Raw genomic sequence first — 17,708 nt, forward strand, 5'->3', positions numbered from 1 at the left:
TGGAGGCAGATTGGTCCTTATGGTCTGCCACAAATGATGTCACAGGAGGAGGTGGAGCCTTCACCTGGCTGGATCTAGGACACCAGTAGGGCAACAAGCCAACTCTTGGGGCATCTCCACTGCATGGGGACCAGATAGAAGAAGAAAAGCCTCACCCCCTCCTGCAGCTCCATCAAGCAGTCCTCTCTCCTCATAGCAGACTAGTTCTTATGGGCTGCTGTGGATGACATCACAGGAGATGGTGGATTCTAGTATTCTCTAATAAAACCAAACTCTAAGTCCCAAAGCCTAATGCTATGCACACACACGCCTAGGTACTTGCAGTATACAGACTTTTTAAACTAAATGCTTATATGCTCAGGATGTAGCTTATTGCACAGAGCTGCCAAACCAGCTACTGCCACTTTGTGAATTGTATCAGCTCAATTAACTACCTGGCTTAAGATTCTGTTCCACAGTCACCCAGTAAACATATGATATATATTGTATAGTGCAATTTATGAATAATAACTTTTGATGATATAGTATATCACATTTACTGCATTATAAAACAAAATTTGAGAAAATGGTTTGTTTGGCATAATTGTTCATACTTTGACCAATGTTAAAAATATATTTTTCAAAATATAATGAATCAAATCTGTATTTCTTAATACATACCAACAAAGATGCTTAGTAACCCAGCAGTGATTAAATTTGAAGTACTAATTTTACGGCATGCACTGTAAACAGAATAAAGGATTTAAGTGCTCATGAAAAACTATCTAGGCTTCCATTTTTTAGGAAAGTGCTATGATAAATCAGAATCTCAAGTACCTTTGCAAACTAAGTCTCAGGCCTCTGGGTAACACAAGAGTAGCAAAGATATGCTGTATAACTTCTTACTATAAAGTCAACCCATTCTCCAGTGTCTTTCTGTATTACAGCAACTACTCAATTCAGCCATAGGCGTTCTGATTCTTAAGTAAATAATATCAAATATTTAAACTAATACATTACGCTATGGAGAAAGCAGTAGTGTCACTCAGTAAAACTGGCAAAACAAAGCTGATACAAGTAAATAAAGAAAAATTCCAATCTAATTGTTTTCCGAAATCATAACATTGACACAGATGCAGTGCATTACTATAGCATTCCATAAAACAGTATCAATAGAAATCTAAGGGTTTTTAATGTTTCAGTTTTTCTTCAGCCTACATCTGAGCAATTACCATTAGAGAAACAATGGATTTCTTTTATCAGAACTATGTGAAATAATGTCTAGACCTGCTGACGATTTATAATTATCTCCACTTCTCATCCACCAATGTATGGATGCATTTTCTTTTAATAGCTCACCAAAGTTAATATTTGCCTACTGCAACAAATCCTTTTCCTCAGTTAAATTTCTTTTTTTTTTTTATTCAATTCGATATTTGACTTAAAATTGTAGGTTCTGTGTCCACAGAGAAAGCTACAGCCATCCCCACCTAGATAATACATATTTTGTGGGGAAGGATATCCCAGTCTGAAAATGGTTTGGGGTGGAGTTGGTAAGAACTGAACGTCTAATCTGAAATACAACTAAAAGTCAAAACTTCCACATCTCTTCTGCAACTCTCTGAAAGGTTTCTCCCCCCCCCCATAGGCAGAGAATAGGAGAAAACCTTTGAGAAATCAGATTGAGAACTCTTCCTTCATGTCAGGAGCAGCGCAACGTGCAGAAAGAGGCTGAACTGCATGCAGAATAGACGACTGGTTTGGTTTCAGTGATCTTGTTTCAGCCGCTTTAGAAACATTACATAGTTTAAACAGCCTGCAGCAACTTTGAAGCCGTAACCAAATCCTGATGAAATGTAAAATAAATAAAATAAAACTGAGTTCAATCTGAGCTTTAAGTTAACTTTGAAAATTTACCAAAACGTTTCACAGTTATACTGTCTTTTAAGTTGCTTTCCCGTGGTAACTACATATCCGATTTCTGAAGTTACTTTTCATAGAGCTGACAGTAGTTTTTTGCCCTTTTTCAGACTATGCTTTTATTGTTGCTTTGGCTTCTCGACTGGTAGAAAAAGAAAAAAGTAACGGTTCCTCCAAGCCTACTCTCTTTTTCAAACAGAGACTCAGCTGTGCCGGGCTGACACTAAACTTGAACTGCTGCTACAATGGATGAAACATAAGAGCATAAACATCCGCGTCTTTTTTCGGAAGGAGCTTACAGTACGTTCTGTATAAATGAATCGTGAGAAGCAGAGAGAGAGAGAGAGAGAGAGATCTGCAAACACTTTCTACAGACCAGGAAAACACGGGGGGGGGGGGGACCCGGCTGCAAGGGAGAGGACACCTCCATGACCCAAGAGCTGGTGCCATAAGCTGCAGCCAGAACAAAAAAATCGCATCTCCGATTGAGGGGGCAAGAAGAATTAAAAAGAAAACCTGCAGGAGGTCATTAAGATGCCACCGATGGGCATTCCTTACAGATGGAATCAACATGCCCTAGACCTCCTTTGTTTATCTGGGTATTTTCGTATTAGTGTCATCTAAGAAAGTTTGCGCTGCTGCTGCTAAACTATTATATAAATTCCTCGAAACGACAGTGCAAAAACTTCCTTTTCCTCCCTCTAGTGTGCACGTCGGGGGCCTAACATGCCAGTTAGGAGCGGAGTATGCGGTGCGCGAGAGGAGGAGGAACACATATGCCACCTCGCAGTACGTGCTTACAAATATATAGAGGGGAAAATGTTCTTTTTATTATTAGCAGCATTTTTGTCTTAAGGGGTTCGAAATTAGGTTTGTAAAAAGTTTGGCATAAATGCGCCGCAACAACCCAGTGAAAAGGGGGGAAGCGAGACCCCGGCTACGAGAGCTCGCGACCGATGCTTCCCCCCCCCAAAAAAAACCCCTCTTCCTCCCGAGCTCGTCTGGCGTCCTCTCCAGAGCCCCCAGCAAGAGGCGCCTTCACGTCTCGCGCATTCCAGCGCCGCGGTTCATTTCGGTTTCCAAAAGTCCCTTCTTGGGGGGGGGGGGGGGGGGAAGAGAGAGAAAAGCAAAGAAATCCCCACCTACCCTTTCAAAAGATCGTGTCCTCCGCCGACTCCGCCGGCAGGTCCCCCCCTTCTCTTGGCGCGGTTGGCTCGCGCCTCCTTCCCAGGCTCCGCGTCCGCGGCGGCGTCGCCCCGGCTCGGGAAGGAGGAGACGACGAGCGCCGAGAGCCCCAGAGCGAACTGCAGCAGCCGCCTCAGCCCCATCCTCGCTCCGCCGGGCTGCTCTCCGCTACCCCCGGCTCTTCTCGCCTTCCCGGAGGGAAACCCGGCAGCGCCCCCCAGGCAGTCTCGTCCGGCAACTTGGGAAAGGCACCAACTGCAACGGGGGGGAAAAAAAAAAACAAACAAAACAAAAAAATCAGAGGGGAAAACAGTTAGGGGCTCCCGCTGACTTTCAGCGCAGGGAATGCCCCGGAGGATGTTTGCTCCGCTTCTGTTAAGTTTTACCTCTCAAACTGCACCCGTGCTACAGCCGGGGCGCATCTGGCTGTGAGCTCTTTAGCGAAAGTGACTTGGGGCGATAACTATTTAAACTGCAGTACAGGGCGAAGTGTGGCTGAGGGGGGGACCCAAGCGGTCTTCAAAGTGAAAATGACTGCACCGTCCCTCCAATAGCATCAACAGTGCCTTAAACCCGCCCAAGGGAAAGGGGGGGAAAAAAAAGCAAAAAAAAAAAAAAAAAAGCTGCCGATACAGTAAGAAGCAGCAGCTGCTCCTCTACTGTACGAGCCCCAGCCGGAAAGTGCGCGCAGAGACCCTGCCCCCGCCGCCTTCACAGCGCGCTCTGCGAACGCCACATCTCACAGGCGCTGAGCTGGGTCCGAGTCAAAAAAAAAGCTCATCCCGGGCACGCGACCAAAAACCCAAACCTCTTCAGAGAAAACCCTCCCCCCCCCTTCTTTACTTTTCTCCCAGCCAACTTCAAATGTCGTCTCTGGGGCGATTTCTCGCGAGAAACGGGGGGGGGGGGGTGGGGAAGCGTGCGGATCTGAGCTGTTCTCTTAAATTACAAGTTTGTGTGTTGTTAATTCTTCTCATATTTGTCCTGGGGTCTGTTTGGAGTGGGGGAAAGCTTAGACGGTGAGGTTATGGAATAACCTCTCCGGGGAGCTTGCTGGAGGTGACCCGCCTCCCTGCCAAGGCTGTGTATGCTGCTGGCAGGTTAGGGGGGGAAGGTGGGCTGTGCACAGCCCTGGGAAATGGGAACGGCTCCAGGTAGAGCGCAGACAGCCACTGCCAAGCCCCATCCGAGAAGCCCCGGCCTGCCAGATGTGGGGAAGGGAGGGACGTCCTGGCCCGCCACAGTATTGAGCAGAGGCATGCCGCACTACTCAACACCCCCCCCCCCCCTATATGAAATCTGACCAGTTTCTTTCATATCAATTTATTACCACACACAATACAACTCAATAGTGGAGTAGGCCACATCTTTATGTATTAATTGAGTTTACTATTATAAAGTAGATGTAGCAGCCAAACGAAGGAGCTATTGTCCTTTATTTTTATTATTCACCTTTGCCCCTTATCCAGCCACAACATGCTGGCTGTCTGGGACAGGGCCAGAGAGATGCTGGGCTGCATGGTGAGAGGCATAACCAGCTCGAGAAGTGAAGGGTGATGTCTCACCTGGGAGTAATGTGTTCAGTTCTAGGGAGTATCACTAAAAGGATAGAGAAGTATAGAAGTAGTCCAGCAAAAGTGTGTGTGTGGGGGGGGGGGGGGGGGGGTCCTGCACCAAAACACATATGAAATGAGATTTGAGGACCTAAATGTGCATGCGCCAGCGGAGAGGAGGGGGGTGGGGGAGAAGGAGGGGAGAATATGATTCAGACTTGTAAATACCTGAAAGGTATTAATAATGAACAGGAAGCAAAAATTTTCCACTGGCCAAGGAGCTGTAGGATTAGAGGTCATGATATGAAACTCCAAGGTGGTAGACTCAGGAACAATGTCAGGACATACTTTGTCTGAGAAAGGATGGTGAAGACAAGAACGGTAACTGCATTAAAACGGGCATGGGATAAACACAGAGAACCCCTAATGGTTAGAGGAAGGAAATGAAGAACAAAGGCAATCCGTGGTGATTTTGGTGTCACACTCTGCATGGGAGTAATCTGCACAAAGTGGCAGTTACAACCCTGAACAGAAGGCACTGGAGTAACTTGCATGGAGTTGAGTTACCCAGTACGCCTCTTGGTCAATGTTACTTTTGTAGCTGCTCCTTTCAGTTTTTTTCTAAAAATTTTTCTCATTTTATCAAAGTTTCCCTTTTGAAAGTTTAGCACGAGAGCCTTGGATTTGCACACTGTTCCTCTTCCAGTCATTAATTCAAATTTGATCATATTATGATCACTATTGCAAAGCGGCCCCACCACCGTTACCTCTCTCACCAAATCCTGTGCTCCACTAACAATTAGATCTAAAATTGCTCCCTCTCTCGTCGGTTGCTGAACCAATTGCTCCATCAAGCTATCATTTATTCCATCCAGGAACGTTATTTCTCTAGTGTGTCCCGATGATACATTTACCCAGCTAATATTGGGGTAATTGAAGTCTCCCATTATTACCGCACTACCCATGTGGTTAGCTTCCCTAATTTCTCTTAGCATTTCACTGTCCATCTTGACCAGGTGGACGGTAGTATATTCCTATTACACTATAGTCTTCCCCGACACACAAGGGATTTCTACCCATAAAGATTCAGTTTTGGATTTAGTCTCATGCAGCATGTTTATCCTGTTGGACTCTATGCCATCCCAGACATAAAGCGCCACACCGCCTCCCAGGTGCTCCTCTCTGTCATTGCGATATAATTTGTACCACGGTATAGTACTGTCCCATTGGTTATCCTCCTTCCACCATGTCTCTGAGATGCTAATTAAATCTATGTCATCATTACAGCTATACATTCTAATTCTCCCATCTTCTTAGACTTCTGGAATTAGCATACAAACATTTCAAAGTTTGTTTTTTGTTTGTATTTTCATTCTGCTTTTTAATTGATAGGGATAAGTTAGAATTTTTTAGCTCAGGTGAGTTTTTAGTTACAGGTACTTGGACTACTTTTCTTATTATTGGAACCTCACTGTCGGGATGCCCTAATTCTAATGCATCATTAGTATCCTTTGACGGTTAAAAGGGGAGGTGAAAGAAGCTATTTTAGCCAAAAGATCTTCATTCAAAAATTGGAAGAAGGATCCAACAGAAGAAAATAGGATAATGCATAAACATTGGCAAGTTAAATGTAAGACATTGATAAGACAGGCTAAGAGAGAATTTGAAAATAAGTTGGCCATAGAGGCAAAAACTCACAGTAAAAACTTTTAAAAATATATCCGAAGCAGAAAGCCTGTGAGGGAGTCAGTTGGACCGTTAGATGATTGAGGGGTTAAAGGGGCACTTAGAAAAGATAAGGCCATCGCAGAAAGATTAAATGATTTCTTCGCTTCAGTGTTTACTGAAGTGGATGTTGGGGAAGTGCCCATACTGGAGAAGGTTTTCATGGGTAATGATTCAGATGGACTGAATCAAATCACGGTGAACCTAGAAGATGTGGTAGACCTGATTAACAAACTGAAGAGTAGTAAATCACCTGGACCGGATGGTATACACCCCAAAGTTCTGAAGGAACTAAAAAATGAAATTTGAGACGTATTAGTAAAAATTTGTAACCTATTATTAAAATCATCCATTGTACCTGAAGACTGGAGGATAGCAAATGTAACCCCAATATTTAAAAAGGGCTCCAGGGGCGATCTGGGAAACTACAGACCGGTTAGCCTAACTTCAGTGCCAGGTAAAATAGTGGAAAGTGTTCTAAACATCAAAATCACAGAACATATAGAAAGGCATGGTTTAATGGAACTACGTCAGCATGGCTTTACCCAGGGCAAGTCTTGCCTCACAAATCTGCTTCACTTTTTTGAAGGAGTTAATAAACATGTGGATAAAGGTGAACCTGTAGATATAGTATACTTGGATTTTCAGAAGGCATTTGACAAAGGTCCTCATGAGAGGCTTCTAGGAAAAGTAAAAAGTCATGGGATAGGTGGCGATGTCCTTTCGTGGATTGCAAACTAGTTAAAAGACAGGAAACAGAGAGTAGGATTAAATGGACAATTTTCTCAGTGGAAGGGAGTGGGCAGTGGAGTGCCACAGGGATCTGTATTGGGACCCTTATTTTTCAATATATTTATAAATGATCTGGAAAGAAATACAACGAGTGAGATAATCAAATTTGCAGATGATACAAAATTGTTCAGAGTAGTAAATCACAAGCAGATTGTGATAAATTGCAGGAAGACCTTGTGAGACTGGAAAATTGGGCATCAAAATAGCAGATGAAATTTAATGTGGATAAGTGCAAGGTGATGCATATAGGGAAAAATAACCCATGCTATAGTTACACAATGTTAGGTTCCATATTAGGTGCTACAACCCAAGAAAGAGATCTAGGCGTCATAGTGGATAACACATTGAAATAGTCGATTCAGTGTGCTGCGGCAGTCAAAAAAGCAAACAATATTGGGAATTATTAGAAAGGGAATGGTAAATAACACGGAAAATGTCATAATGCCTCTGTATCGCTCCATGGTGAGACCGCACCTTGAATACTGTGTACAATTCTGGTCGCCGCAACTCAAAAAAGATATAATTGCAATGGAGAAGGTACAGAGAAGGGCTACCAAAATGATAAGGGGAATGGAACAGCTCCCCTATGAGGAAAGACTAAACGGTTAGGACTTTTCAGCTTGGAGAAGAGACGGCTGAGGGGGGGATATTATAGAGGTGTTTAAAATCATGAGAGGTCTAGAACGGGTAGATGTGAATTGGTTATTTACTCTTTCGGATAATAGAAAGACTAGGGGGCACTCCATGAAGTTAGCATGTAGCACATTTAAAACTAATCAGAGAAAGTTCTTTTTTACTCAACGCACAATTAAACTCTGGAATTTGTTGCCAGAGGATGTGGTTAGTGCAGTTAGTATAGCTGATTTTAAAAAAGGATTGGATAAGTTCTTGGAGGAGAAGTCCATTACCTGCTATTAATTAAGTTGACTTAGAAAATAGCCACTTCTATTACTATCAACAGTAACATGGGATAGACAGTTTTTGGGAACTTTCTAGGTTCTTATGGCCTGGATTGGTCACTATTGGAAACAGGATGCTGGGCTTGATGGACCCTTGGTCTGACCCAGTATGGCATGTTCTTATGTGATCATCTCATTCGTATTCCTTTCCAGATCATTTATAAATACATTAAAAAGCACCAATCCCAGTAAAGATCCCTGAGGCATTCCACTTACCCTCCTTTACTGAGAAAACTGACCATTTATTCCTACTTTTTCCTATCTTTTAACCAGGTTGTACTCCACTATAGTACATTGCCTCCTATCCCATGACTTTAATTTTCTGCACAGTTTCTCATGGGGAACTTTATCAAACACCTTCTGAAAATCCAAATACCTGACTCGCCCTTATCCATATGTTTATTAACCCCTTCAAAAACATGTAGCAGATTGGTGAGACAAGATGTCCTTGTGAAAATGCATGCTGGTTGTGTTCCATTAAACCATGTCTTTCTATATGTTCTGTGATTTTGTTCTTTAGAATAGTTTCCGCGATATTCCCCAGCATTGAAGTCGGACTGACTTGAGCCCTTTTTAAAGATTGAGATTATATTGGCTAGCCTCCAGTCTTCGGGTAAAATGAGCAATTTCAATGATAGATTACAAATTACTAGTAATAGATTTGCAATTTCCTTTTTGAGTTTTCAGAATTCAAGGGTATATACCAAAATGATGTGGCATGGATCAGCTGCCTTATGAGGTAAGGCTAAGGAAGTTAGGGCTGTTCAGTTTGGAGAAGAGACAACTGAAGGGGGATATGACAGAGGTCTATAACATCATGAAATGACTTGAAAAAGTTAATGTAAATCAGTTATTTATTCTCTCAGATAATAGAAGGACTAGGGGACACTCCATGAAGTTAGCAAGTAGCTCATTTAAAACAAATCAAAGAAAACTTTTTTGACTCCACGCATAGTTAAGCTCTGGAATTCATTGCCAAAGGATGTGGTTACAGCAGTTAGTGTAACTAGGTTTAAAAAGGTTTGGATAAGTTACTAGAGGAAAAATCCATAAACAGCTATTAATTAATAAGCAATAGTAGCTTGACATTTATTTAATGTTTGGGTACTTGCCAGGTACTTGTGACTTGGATTGACCACTGTTGGAAACAGGATACTGGGCTTGATGGACCCATGGTCTGACCCAGAATTGCATATCTTATGTTCTTATCTAGTCTAGGTGATTTGCTGCTCTTTAGTTTGTCAGTCTGCTTTATTATATCCCCTTTAACCATGATATATTTTAGTTCTTCTGAATCATCAATACTTGAATACAATTTCCGGCATGGGTACCCCAACATCCTCTTCATTAAACACCAAAGCAAAGAATTAATTTATTCTTTCAGTGATGGCCTAATCTTCTCTAAATGCCCCTTTAACCCCTTGATCATCTAATGAACTAATCAACTCTCTCACAGGCTTTCTGCTTTGGATATATTTTTAAAAGTTTTCATTGTGAGTTTTTGCTTCTACAGCCAGTTTCCTTTCAAATTCTCTTTTAGCCCGTCTTATCAACAATTTACATCAAACTTGCCAGTGCTTATGCTTTTTCCTATTTTCTTCAGATGGATCCTTTTTCCAGTTTTTGAAAGAAGTTCTTTTGGCTAAAATAGCCTCTTTCACCTCATGCCAGCTGTTGTTTGGCCTTCCTTCCACTTTTTTAATGCGTGGAATACATCGATTTTCTGTTGCTCACTCCTAGATATAGCTATAGTTTTCTTTAGTCTATGTGGATACTAATGTTTTATGCATGCCATTAATGATTTCTCCATTTGGCAAACTGACCCTTTAGTCCTACCCTCTGCTTCCTGTCTTAACCAGTTCCCAATCCACAATAGAACACTGCCTTCTATGGCAAGTCATTATTAGAACTGTCTCAATCTACTCCCGAGAACTGACTGTAATTCTCGCATTCTTAACTGTCTCTTATTTTTCTACTTTACTTAATAAAGTTAATTGCTTAGTTACAAGACTGAGACATTTCTTTGGTTACCAGTCGTACAACCCGAGAGGAATAGCCCTCGGGATGTAATCACAGGGAGAAAAGGTCCTCTGGAGGAAAAGTCTACCTGGGGATACCAGTTAACACTTTTTAATTTACCAAGGAGTCTCTCATGGGGGACTTTGTCAAATGCCTTCTCAAAATCAAATATACTGTATCAACTGGCTCACCTTTATCTACACGATTTACACCTTCAAAATAATCTTTTATTTACATATCTCCTCTCAGCTGTCTCTTTTCCAAGCTGAAGAGCCCCAAACTGCGAATCCTCTCATCACAGGGGAGCCATTCCATCCCCTTTACCAGTCACCCTTCACATCTTTATGGCTGTCTACCCTGTTGTAGATTTTGGTATCACTGCCAAAAAGACAAACCTTTCCCACTAATCCTTCTGTAATGTCACTCACAAAAATATTGAAAAGATGGTCCAAGGACCGACCCTTTGTGGCACACCGCTAGTAATATCCCTCTCCTCCATTTAATAGCTACTCTTTGTCACTTTCCACTCAACTAGTGTCTGCCCAGTCAGTCACTTTAGGGCCTGTACCAAAGGAGCTCAGTTTATTTATAAGTCTCCTATGCGGAACTGTGCCAAAGGCCTCACTAAAATCCATGTGCTCTCCCCAAATCCAACTCTCTGGTCATCCAATCAAAGAAATTGATCATTTGTATGAAAAGACCTATCTTTGGTAAAGCCTTGCTGCCTCAGAACTTGAATCATCCACTGGATTTCAGAAACTGCATTATCTTCTGTTGTAGTAGCAATTCCATTTGCTCACCACAGAGGTCAGATTAATGAGCCTGTAGTTTTAAGTCTCCTTCTTACTACTACTTTCATGAATAGGAACTACATCTGCCTGATCCAGTCCTCTATAACTACCCCTGACTCTAAAGAAGGATTGAAAAGGTCAGCTAGCAGAGCTGTCAGAACTTCTCTAAGTTCCCATAACTCCTTTGGATGTATTCTATCCAACCCCATCACTCTATCTACTCTGAGGTACGTATTCAGCGCAACTGAGCCGGATAAGTTCAGACTTATGCAGTTAAGTGGCGGCATCTGAATATCTGGCCATGTTCAGCAGCCGCAACGTAGCAGAGTAACTATTTATCCAGCTAAATGGTAGTCAGGATGAGAATGTTCTGGGGAGGAACTTCTTCTCAAGCTAACAAACAGAGTCATTCATCAAAATGCATTATGGCGTTAAAAGGCCCGCATGCAAAGTATAGGAAGGGGAGGGATCAGGGAGGAGTATGGGCAGGAATTATTAAAATGAGGGGCAATATCACATGGTTTTAATGCCGGAAATAACTAAACCTTTTTTCCTGGTGTTAAGCTGTGTGATATGCCTGAAATGGCTGCAATGCAATTCATTTTTAGAATTTCTTTTCAGCCATTTCTAGGGGGGAGAGAGAGAGAGAATATCTTTGAGGAGGCTGTCATAGAATGCAACTATTTATATGCCTACAGGAGGGTCATCTAACAGCTTGGGTTGAGGTGTTGGTGGTGGCTTAGGGGCCAGTTTATCATGCAGAGTGAGACGTACAAACAGCACAGTACACCTCTGAAGATTTGACTTTATTTGGAGTGAGGAAAGTCTCACAAGGATGAAATTTTGTACTATGTTATCTCACCCTAGTTTGATGCTACCCTGTTATAGAGTCCATCAAGCTAGGGTGAGAGAACTACTATGAAGGCCTTGTAGATAGTTCTCTCTCTCCCCCCCCACCCCCCCCCCCCCCCTCCAAAATAGGAAGTATGATAGGGCATGAAAAGTTTACCATAACACAAGATAATACCTATGCAAAGTGCTGTATTACCGCACCATGCAGTAATTCTAAAATTATCCTAAGCACACACCCCTTTTTCTTAGCACAGGCATTGTCCATGCATTATTATCACATTTTGATGAATCTAGAGGTTAGCTGGTTAAGCAACAATATTCAGCCTCATCTGGCTAAGGTAGACCTGTTATTGAGCAGATCTGAAATTAGCTGGATAAACCTATCCAGCTATATTCAGTAGTGCAGCCACACCACTGAATATCCTAGCTAAGTTAGCTGGATATATTTATTCGGCTAACTTTCCTAACCGGATAACATTTGAATATTTACCTCTTTTAGTCAGCAAGTCACGAACACACTTTTCTGAAAATTGATTGAGATTGACTTCACTTTCAATTCTATGACTGATAGCTCCATGAAGCAGTCATTTATGGCATCTACAAACCTATCCTCTCGAGCATGTTCCAATGAGATATCGACCCAGTCAATACTGGGATAATTGAAATCTCCCATTATTATTATTGTGTTGCTAAATTTATTTGCCTTTCTAATTTCAGCTAGCATTGCACTGTTCGTTTCTTCATCTTTTTTAGGTGGACTGCTAGGCTCTTACCCATGACACAAGGAATTTCTAGTCATAAGGATTCCACAGAGCATTTTGTTTCCTGCAGGATTTTTTTTATCATGCTTGAGACTTTGCCATCCTTTACATATAGTGCCACCCCTCCACCATTTCAAACTGCTCTGTCATGTCAGTAGATTTTATGCCCTGGTATAACAGTGCTCCCATTAGTTATCCTTCTTCCAGCACATTTCAAAATGCCTATAATGCCTTTCCCCACATCTAATGCCATACATTTTTACTCTTACTATTCAGACTTCTGGTATTTAAATGCAGACATTTTAAAGCATACTTTTCTTCATTTATACTTTTATTTCTATTTGCATTCACAATCTACTTATTTACAGATACAGGCAATGGAGAGTTATTCACATCTGTGTGCTCTTCATCTGTCTCCAAGTAGGTGACTTCAGCCTTAACCACAGCCTTTCTACTAGCTTCACTGTTTTGCAAGTATCCTTGGAAGATGCCTCCCTCCAATCTATGCACTTCTGTCAGCTTTCTCCCTCAGTCTAGTTTAAAGCTGCACTCTTTTTAAAATTAATGCCAACATCTGGGTTTCATCCTGGTTAAGGTGGTGCCCATCCCATCGGAATAGGGCACCTTCCCAAAAATGTTCTGCAGGTCCTAACAACTCTAAAGCCCTCTTCCCTGCAACATCGTGTCATGATCCACATATTGAGATTCTGGAGCGCAGGCTGTTTCTAAAGTCTTGCACATGGAATGGGGAGCATTTCTGAAAATGCAGCCATGGCGGTTCTGGATTTCAATTTCCTCCCTAAAATCCCAAATTTAGCCTCCAGAACTTCCCTCCTGAACATTTCTATGTCATTGGTAGATACCCACATGCACCACGACAGCTGGCTCCTCCCCAGCACTTTTTAAACCTCATCTAAGGGGCTATTGAGATCCACTACTTTCACACCAGGCAGGCAAGTTACCAAGTGATCCTCATGCCCACTAACCATCCAGCTATCTAATAACTGAATCACTAACTATAATGACAGTCCTAACTCATCCCTCCTGGAGACATCTTCTATACTAGAGGATAAGGCAGGTCCTGCACGCCAGGTTATAACTAAGAAACACTTCCTGCTGCATCAAGATGATCGTCTTTTTTTAGGTGATCTTGCTCCTCCAAAGCAGCACAAGGGCTGCTTGACTGTAATTAAGATTGCTCTACTTGACCCTGAAGGTTGCCTCTGTATTCCTCTGTCTGCCTCAGATCAGAGGTCAGAGTGGCAGACCTGCCTGCTTCCCAGACACGCTTCGTCCTCATACTTAGTGAGCTCAGCACTTTCTCATGGGCCGGTCCCTTTAGTTCTCCCCCTCTAGAATGTGTTCGCCACCTTCCTGGGCCAAGCTTAGCATACCTTTACCAGTCACTTCTACATCAAGCAGCGTCCAGCCAGCGGCAGCCTTGAGGACTATTGAAAATGAGAACCATGTTCCCTTTTAACTTCTTCACTGCTTCTGTATGGGCTAGAAGGTGGAGAAAGCCAGCGCCAAAAGTAAAAGTTTTCATCCTGGAGATTTGCATGGGATGTGGTAGCCTGCGCACAGAGGGGTATTTATGTTTCCCTTTGTAAGGAAAATGGCCCAGATTGGGGCTGCACCTTTCGAGCTGCAGTCTAATAAATAACGCTCTCTGTTTACTGTCAGCACTGATAACATGAAAAATTCAATTGAAGTGAAAATCTCTGTGAGTAGTGTGGAGACTCTGACGTCAAACTCTCACTGTATATTCAACCAGCTGCTATTTAGCACATTTTTTTTTCTGTTGTGTGAAAAGTAGTTTTATTAGAGTTTAGTGCTTTCCAGCCCTGCAGTTACAATGCTCTTGCCCTTATAGACTTTTATGATCCATAATTAACAGTTTGACCCACATAATTTTGGACTCACATTTTTGATTCAAGAATTCGGAATGTCCTTGGCTCTTGGCTTATCTGATTACATGTAGAACATCAGTAATAAACATGGGCTTATGATGGGTTCAAACAGTTTTTGGTAGAGCATGCAGTATAGTAATAATAATTTCCTAGAAAGGATGGTTTAACCTACAGCATTATGTTTGTGCCTGTTGAAGCCACATACTTCAAAATCCTGAAACAAATATTGCAGTATATTTTCCATTAATGTCTAATGTGTACTAGCCAACAGCTTTTAACTGTTAATGCCCTATACACATCTTAAAAAAATAATAAAAAAAAAAAGTTAGTAAATCCCCTCTTGCAAAAAAAAAAAAAGAAAGAAAGAAAAAATTCTCTAATTCCAATGAGAAATAAAGCAGTTATGGAACATACAAACAATGCTGTAGTCTGAGTAACTGATGATTTTTGCAGGAAAATCTCTCAAGGCATCTCAATATTCTTTCCTTTTTCTTTTTTTTTTAGAACAAGTTATTGACTACATAATCAGCAATATTTTATAGTTGACTCCCTGTTCTAGTTTTGGGATTTTATCCAAAATGTTAATAATTGAGAAATTAAGAGGGTAATTTTCAAGTGTGTATACATGCATCAGTGAATGGGCATTCTATAAACATTGCAGCGGGAGCCACACAGTTCATAAAATACATGTCACCACCCCAAAAGTATGCATGTTTGTTTCAGTACATTTACATTTTTCAATGCAGGGATCTGCATAGTTTATACACCTATAAAAGTACACAAGTATATTTTACACTCTAAATAATCGTAATGTGCACATAATAACCCTCACGTTATGCATGCAGGCAGGTATTTTATAAAATTGGCTGATATATGCACCTATCTCACTTATGAAAATACTTATGCCCATACTTCCAAGCATAAGTTTACCAAGACCTCCACTAGTTGACCCAGCCCCTTCGCCAGTTCACCCAGGCCCTCCCCAAATTTACCCCACCCTCCACCACTTGCCGCAGGCTCCCCGCCCAAGAAACGTAGATATAAGAGAAGTCAGATTTAATATCCGCGACTTGATTAGCAGGTGTGAAAGCATGCGTGCATGTTTGCTGATGCATATGTATGCTTTGCTTATAAAATACATGTATGTGTGTGTACTTTCTGACAGCCCCTGAAATATCCTCTCTGAACATATATATTTTTTCTTGCATCATCGACAGTATGCGTGGACTCCCGTGTTTCTACTTACACATGTAGACGTAGATTTTACATGTGCAACCCCCGCCTAAATCTTTGAATATTCACCCCTAAAAGTTTATTTTTTAAGAAATTTCTTTCAACTGGATATTTTTCTACTTGTGTGGCATCTGACATAATACAATACATACCAGCATTTGTACTATCAAAAGTCATAAGGCATTTTTGCATTGTCTCAACTCTTTTTAACATAAATACAAGTTTGACCATAATCAACACTTACCTCATAAAAGCAGTTATTTTGCAACAAAACGTCTTCTAAACATATTGAAACTACCATGTAGGGAAGAAAAACACTGTTGCAGATTGTTGCAGCTCCTTCTGTGGATTCAAAGTATAAGTGATAAAATGTATTTACATCAATAAGTAAACTTTAAGGATCGCATTTATTAGGGTTCTCTCCAGTGCAAAAACTGCACCAGATTTATCCTGGAAAACATCCCATTATGGTCAGTGGGGAAAACCACTGGCACAAAACCGGTGCATCTTTAAGAAATGGATCCCAGTTATAGACATAAAAGCAGAAATATAGAACTAATCCGCAAAAGCAAACTAAATTACAGCATATCCTCCAGCATCCTCTGCTCGCTTACCACAGCTCATGACTTCCCATAGTTCTTCTGATGTGGTTCTACAAGTACCAGAAGCCCACATGTACAATGAATCAAGGAGGAGCCTCATGGTTAGAGCAGCTGAGTATAAACCAGGAAAGACAGGGTTCAAGTCCTTATGACCTTGGGCAAATCACTTTACCCTCTATTGCCTCAGATATACACAATCTGGGAGCCCTCTAGAGCAGGGCTTCCCAAACCTGTCCTGGGGACCCCATAGCCAGTCGGGGTTTCAGGATTTACACAATGAATATACATGCGATAAATTTGCATATATTGAGTCTCCATGATATGCACATTTATCTCATGCATATTCCTTGTGGATATCCTGAAAACTCGACTGGCTATGGGGTCTCCAGGATAGTTTGGGAAGCCCTGCTCAAGAGACAGGGAAAATATCTACAGCCCCTGAAAGGTAGAAAATAATAACAAAAAAACCCCAAAACATTTCATTCTCTTGTTTTTGTTAATTTCACACTACATCAACTAATAGTGTTTTAGCAAAAGAAATCTGTATTAAAACTATTAAGCTCTTCAGTATCTATTGTTTGATGTTCAGAACTCCCAGTAGTAATCAATTTGTATTGCAAACACCACCGTGGTTATTTTAAAATGTTAGTAAGCTCTTTTAGTACGTGGTGAAATGTTGATCAAAGATGTTCTTCCTCATTCATATCCTGCACATTTAGCATTATGAGATCAGTGAATATAGAATATTTGCATTAAAAAAAATCAGAAAACAAGTCTTAGAGACAGAAACCATAAGTATTTTAAATGGAAAAAAATGATAAATCAGATACTGTCTTCACATGGACATGAAGCTGCATGGCATACAGCGATCCCTTCATAGGACAAATAGTCAAAGCCAACAAATATTGGTAAGGGATGTGCATTCATTTCAAAACAAAATTAAATGTGTCAAATTTTGTTTTCTTCATTTTGTTTCATTGCCAACAAAACAAAATAGTGATGCCAATGAAAAATTGTTTAATTTGCATTTACCCCTTTCATTGTCATTCAAGTCTATAAGAAAGTCTATACATTTTATTCTGTTGTCCATAATACCTACTCTTGTACTGACATGTTTTTTGGGAGGGCAATGTGGATTTCTGGAAAGGGTCAGGCAGAGATAGGGGAAACAGTGTGGTCCGATCATGTTCCTGTAATAAACCGGCAGCTGAATACTCTCTTGCATGGCCAGGCAGGTTAGTCTTTGGATCCAATTCTACTTAGGGATCCTTCCACGGTGGAGAAAATTCATCATGAATTGCAGGAATTTTTTAACCTCAATGAGACACCAAGAATGGCAAAACAGATCATTTGGGAGTCCATGCAAGTTGTTCTTAGAGGTAAATGTATTGCTGTTCGGCTTTATTTATTTATAGTTTTTTATATAC

The 17,708-nt window shown here is 41.2% G+C and overlaps 1 protein-coding gene across 1 annotated transcript in view; it reads right to left on the minus strand.

The window, feature by feature from the left end:
- The window catches only part of FBN1 (fibrillin 1), a 292,212-nt gene extending 288,581 nt beyond the window's left edge, over positions 1–3,631 (minus strand). The window contains exons 1-2 of the mRNA XM_029574409.1: positions 3,471–3,631; positions 3,046–3,339 (exon numbers count right to left, since the gene is read on the minus strand). Of these exons, the coding sequence (XP_029430269.1) occupies positions 3,046–3,227 (182 nt within the window). The 5' untranslated portion in view covers positions 3,228–3,339; positions 3,471–3,631. The remainder of the gene's footprint in view (positions 1–3,045; positions 3,340–3,470) is intronic.
- Between the last annotated feature and the right edge of the window lie 14,077 nt (positions 3,632–17,708).

The sequence above is a fragment of the Rhinatrema bivittatum genome, chromosome 13 (assembly GCF_901001135.1).
Source record: "Rhinatrema bivittatum chromosome 13, aRhiBiv1.1, whole genome shotgun sequence".
Taxonomy (NCBI): Eukaryota; Metazoa; Chordata; class Amphibia; order Gymnophiona; family Rhinatrematidae; genus Rhinatrema; species Rhinatrema bivittatum.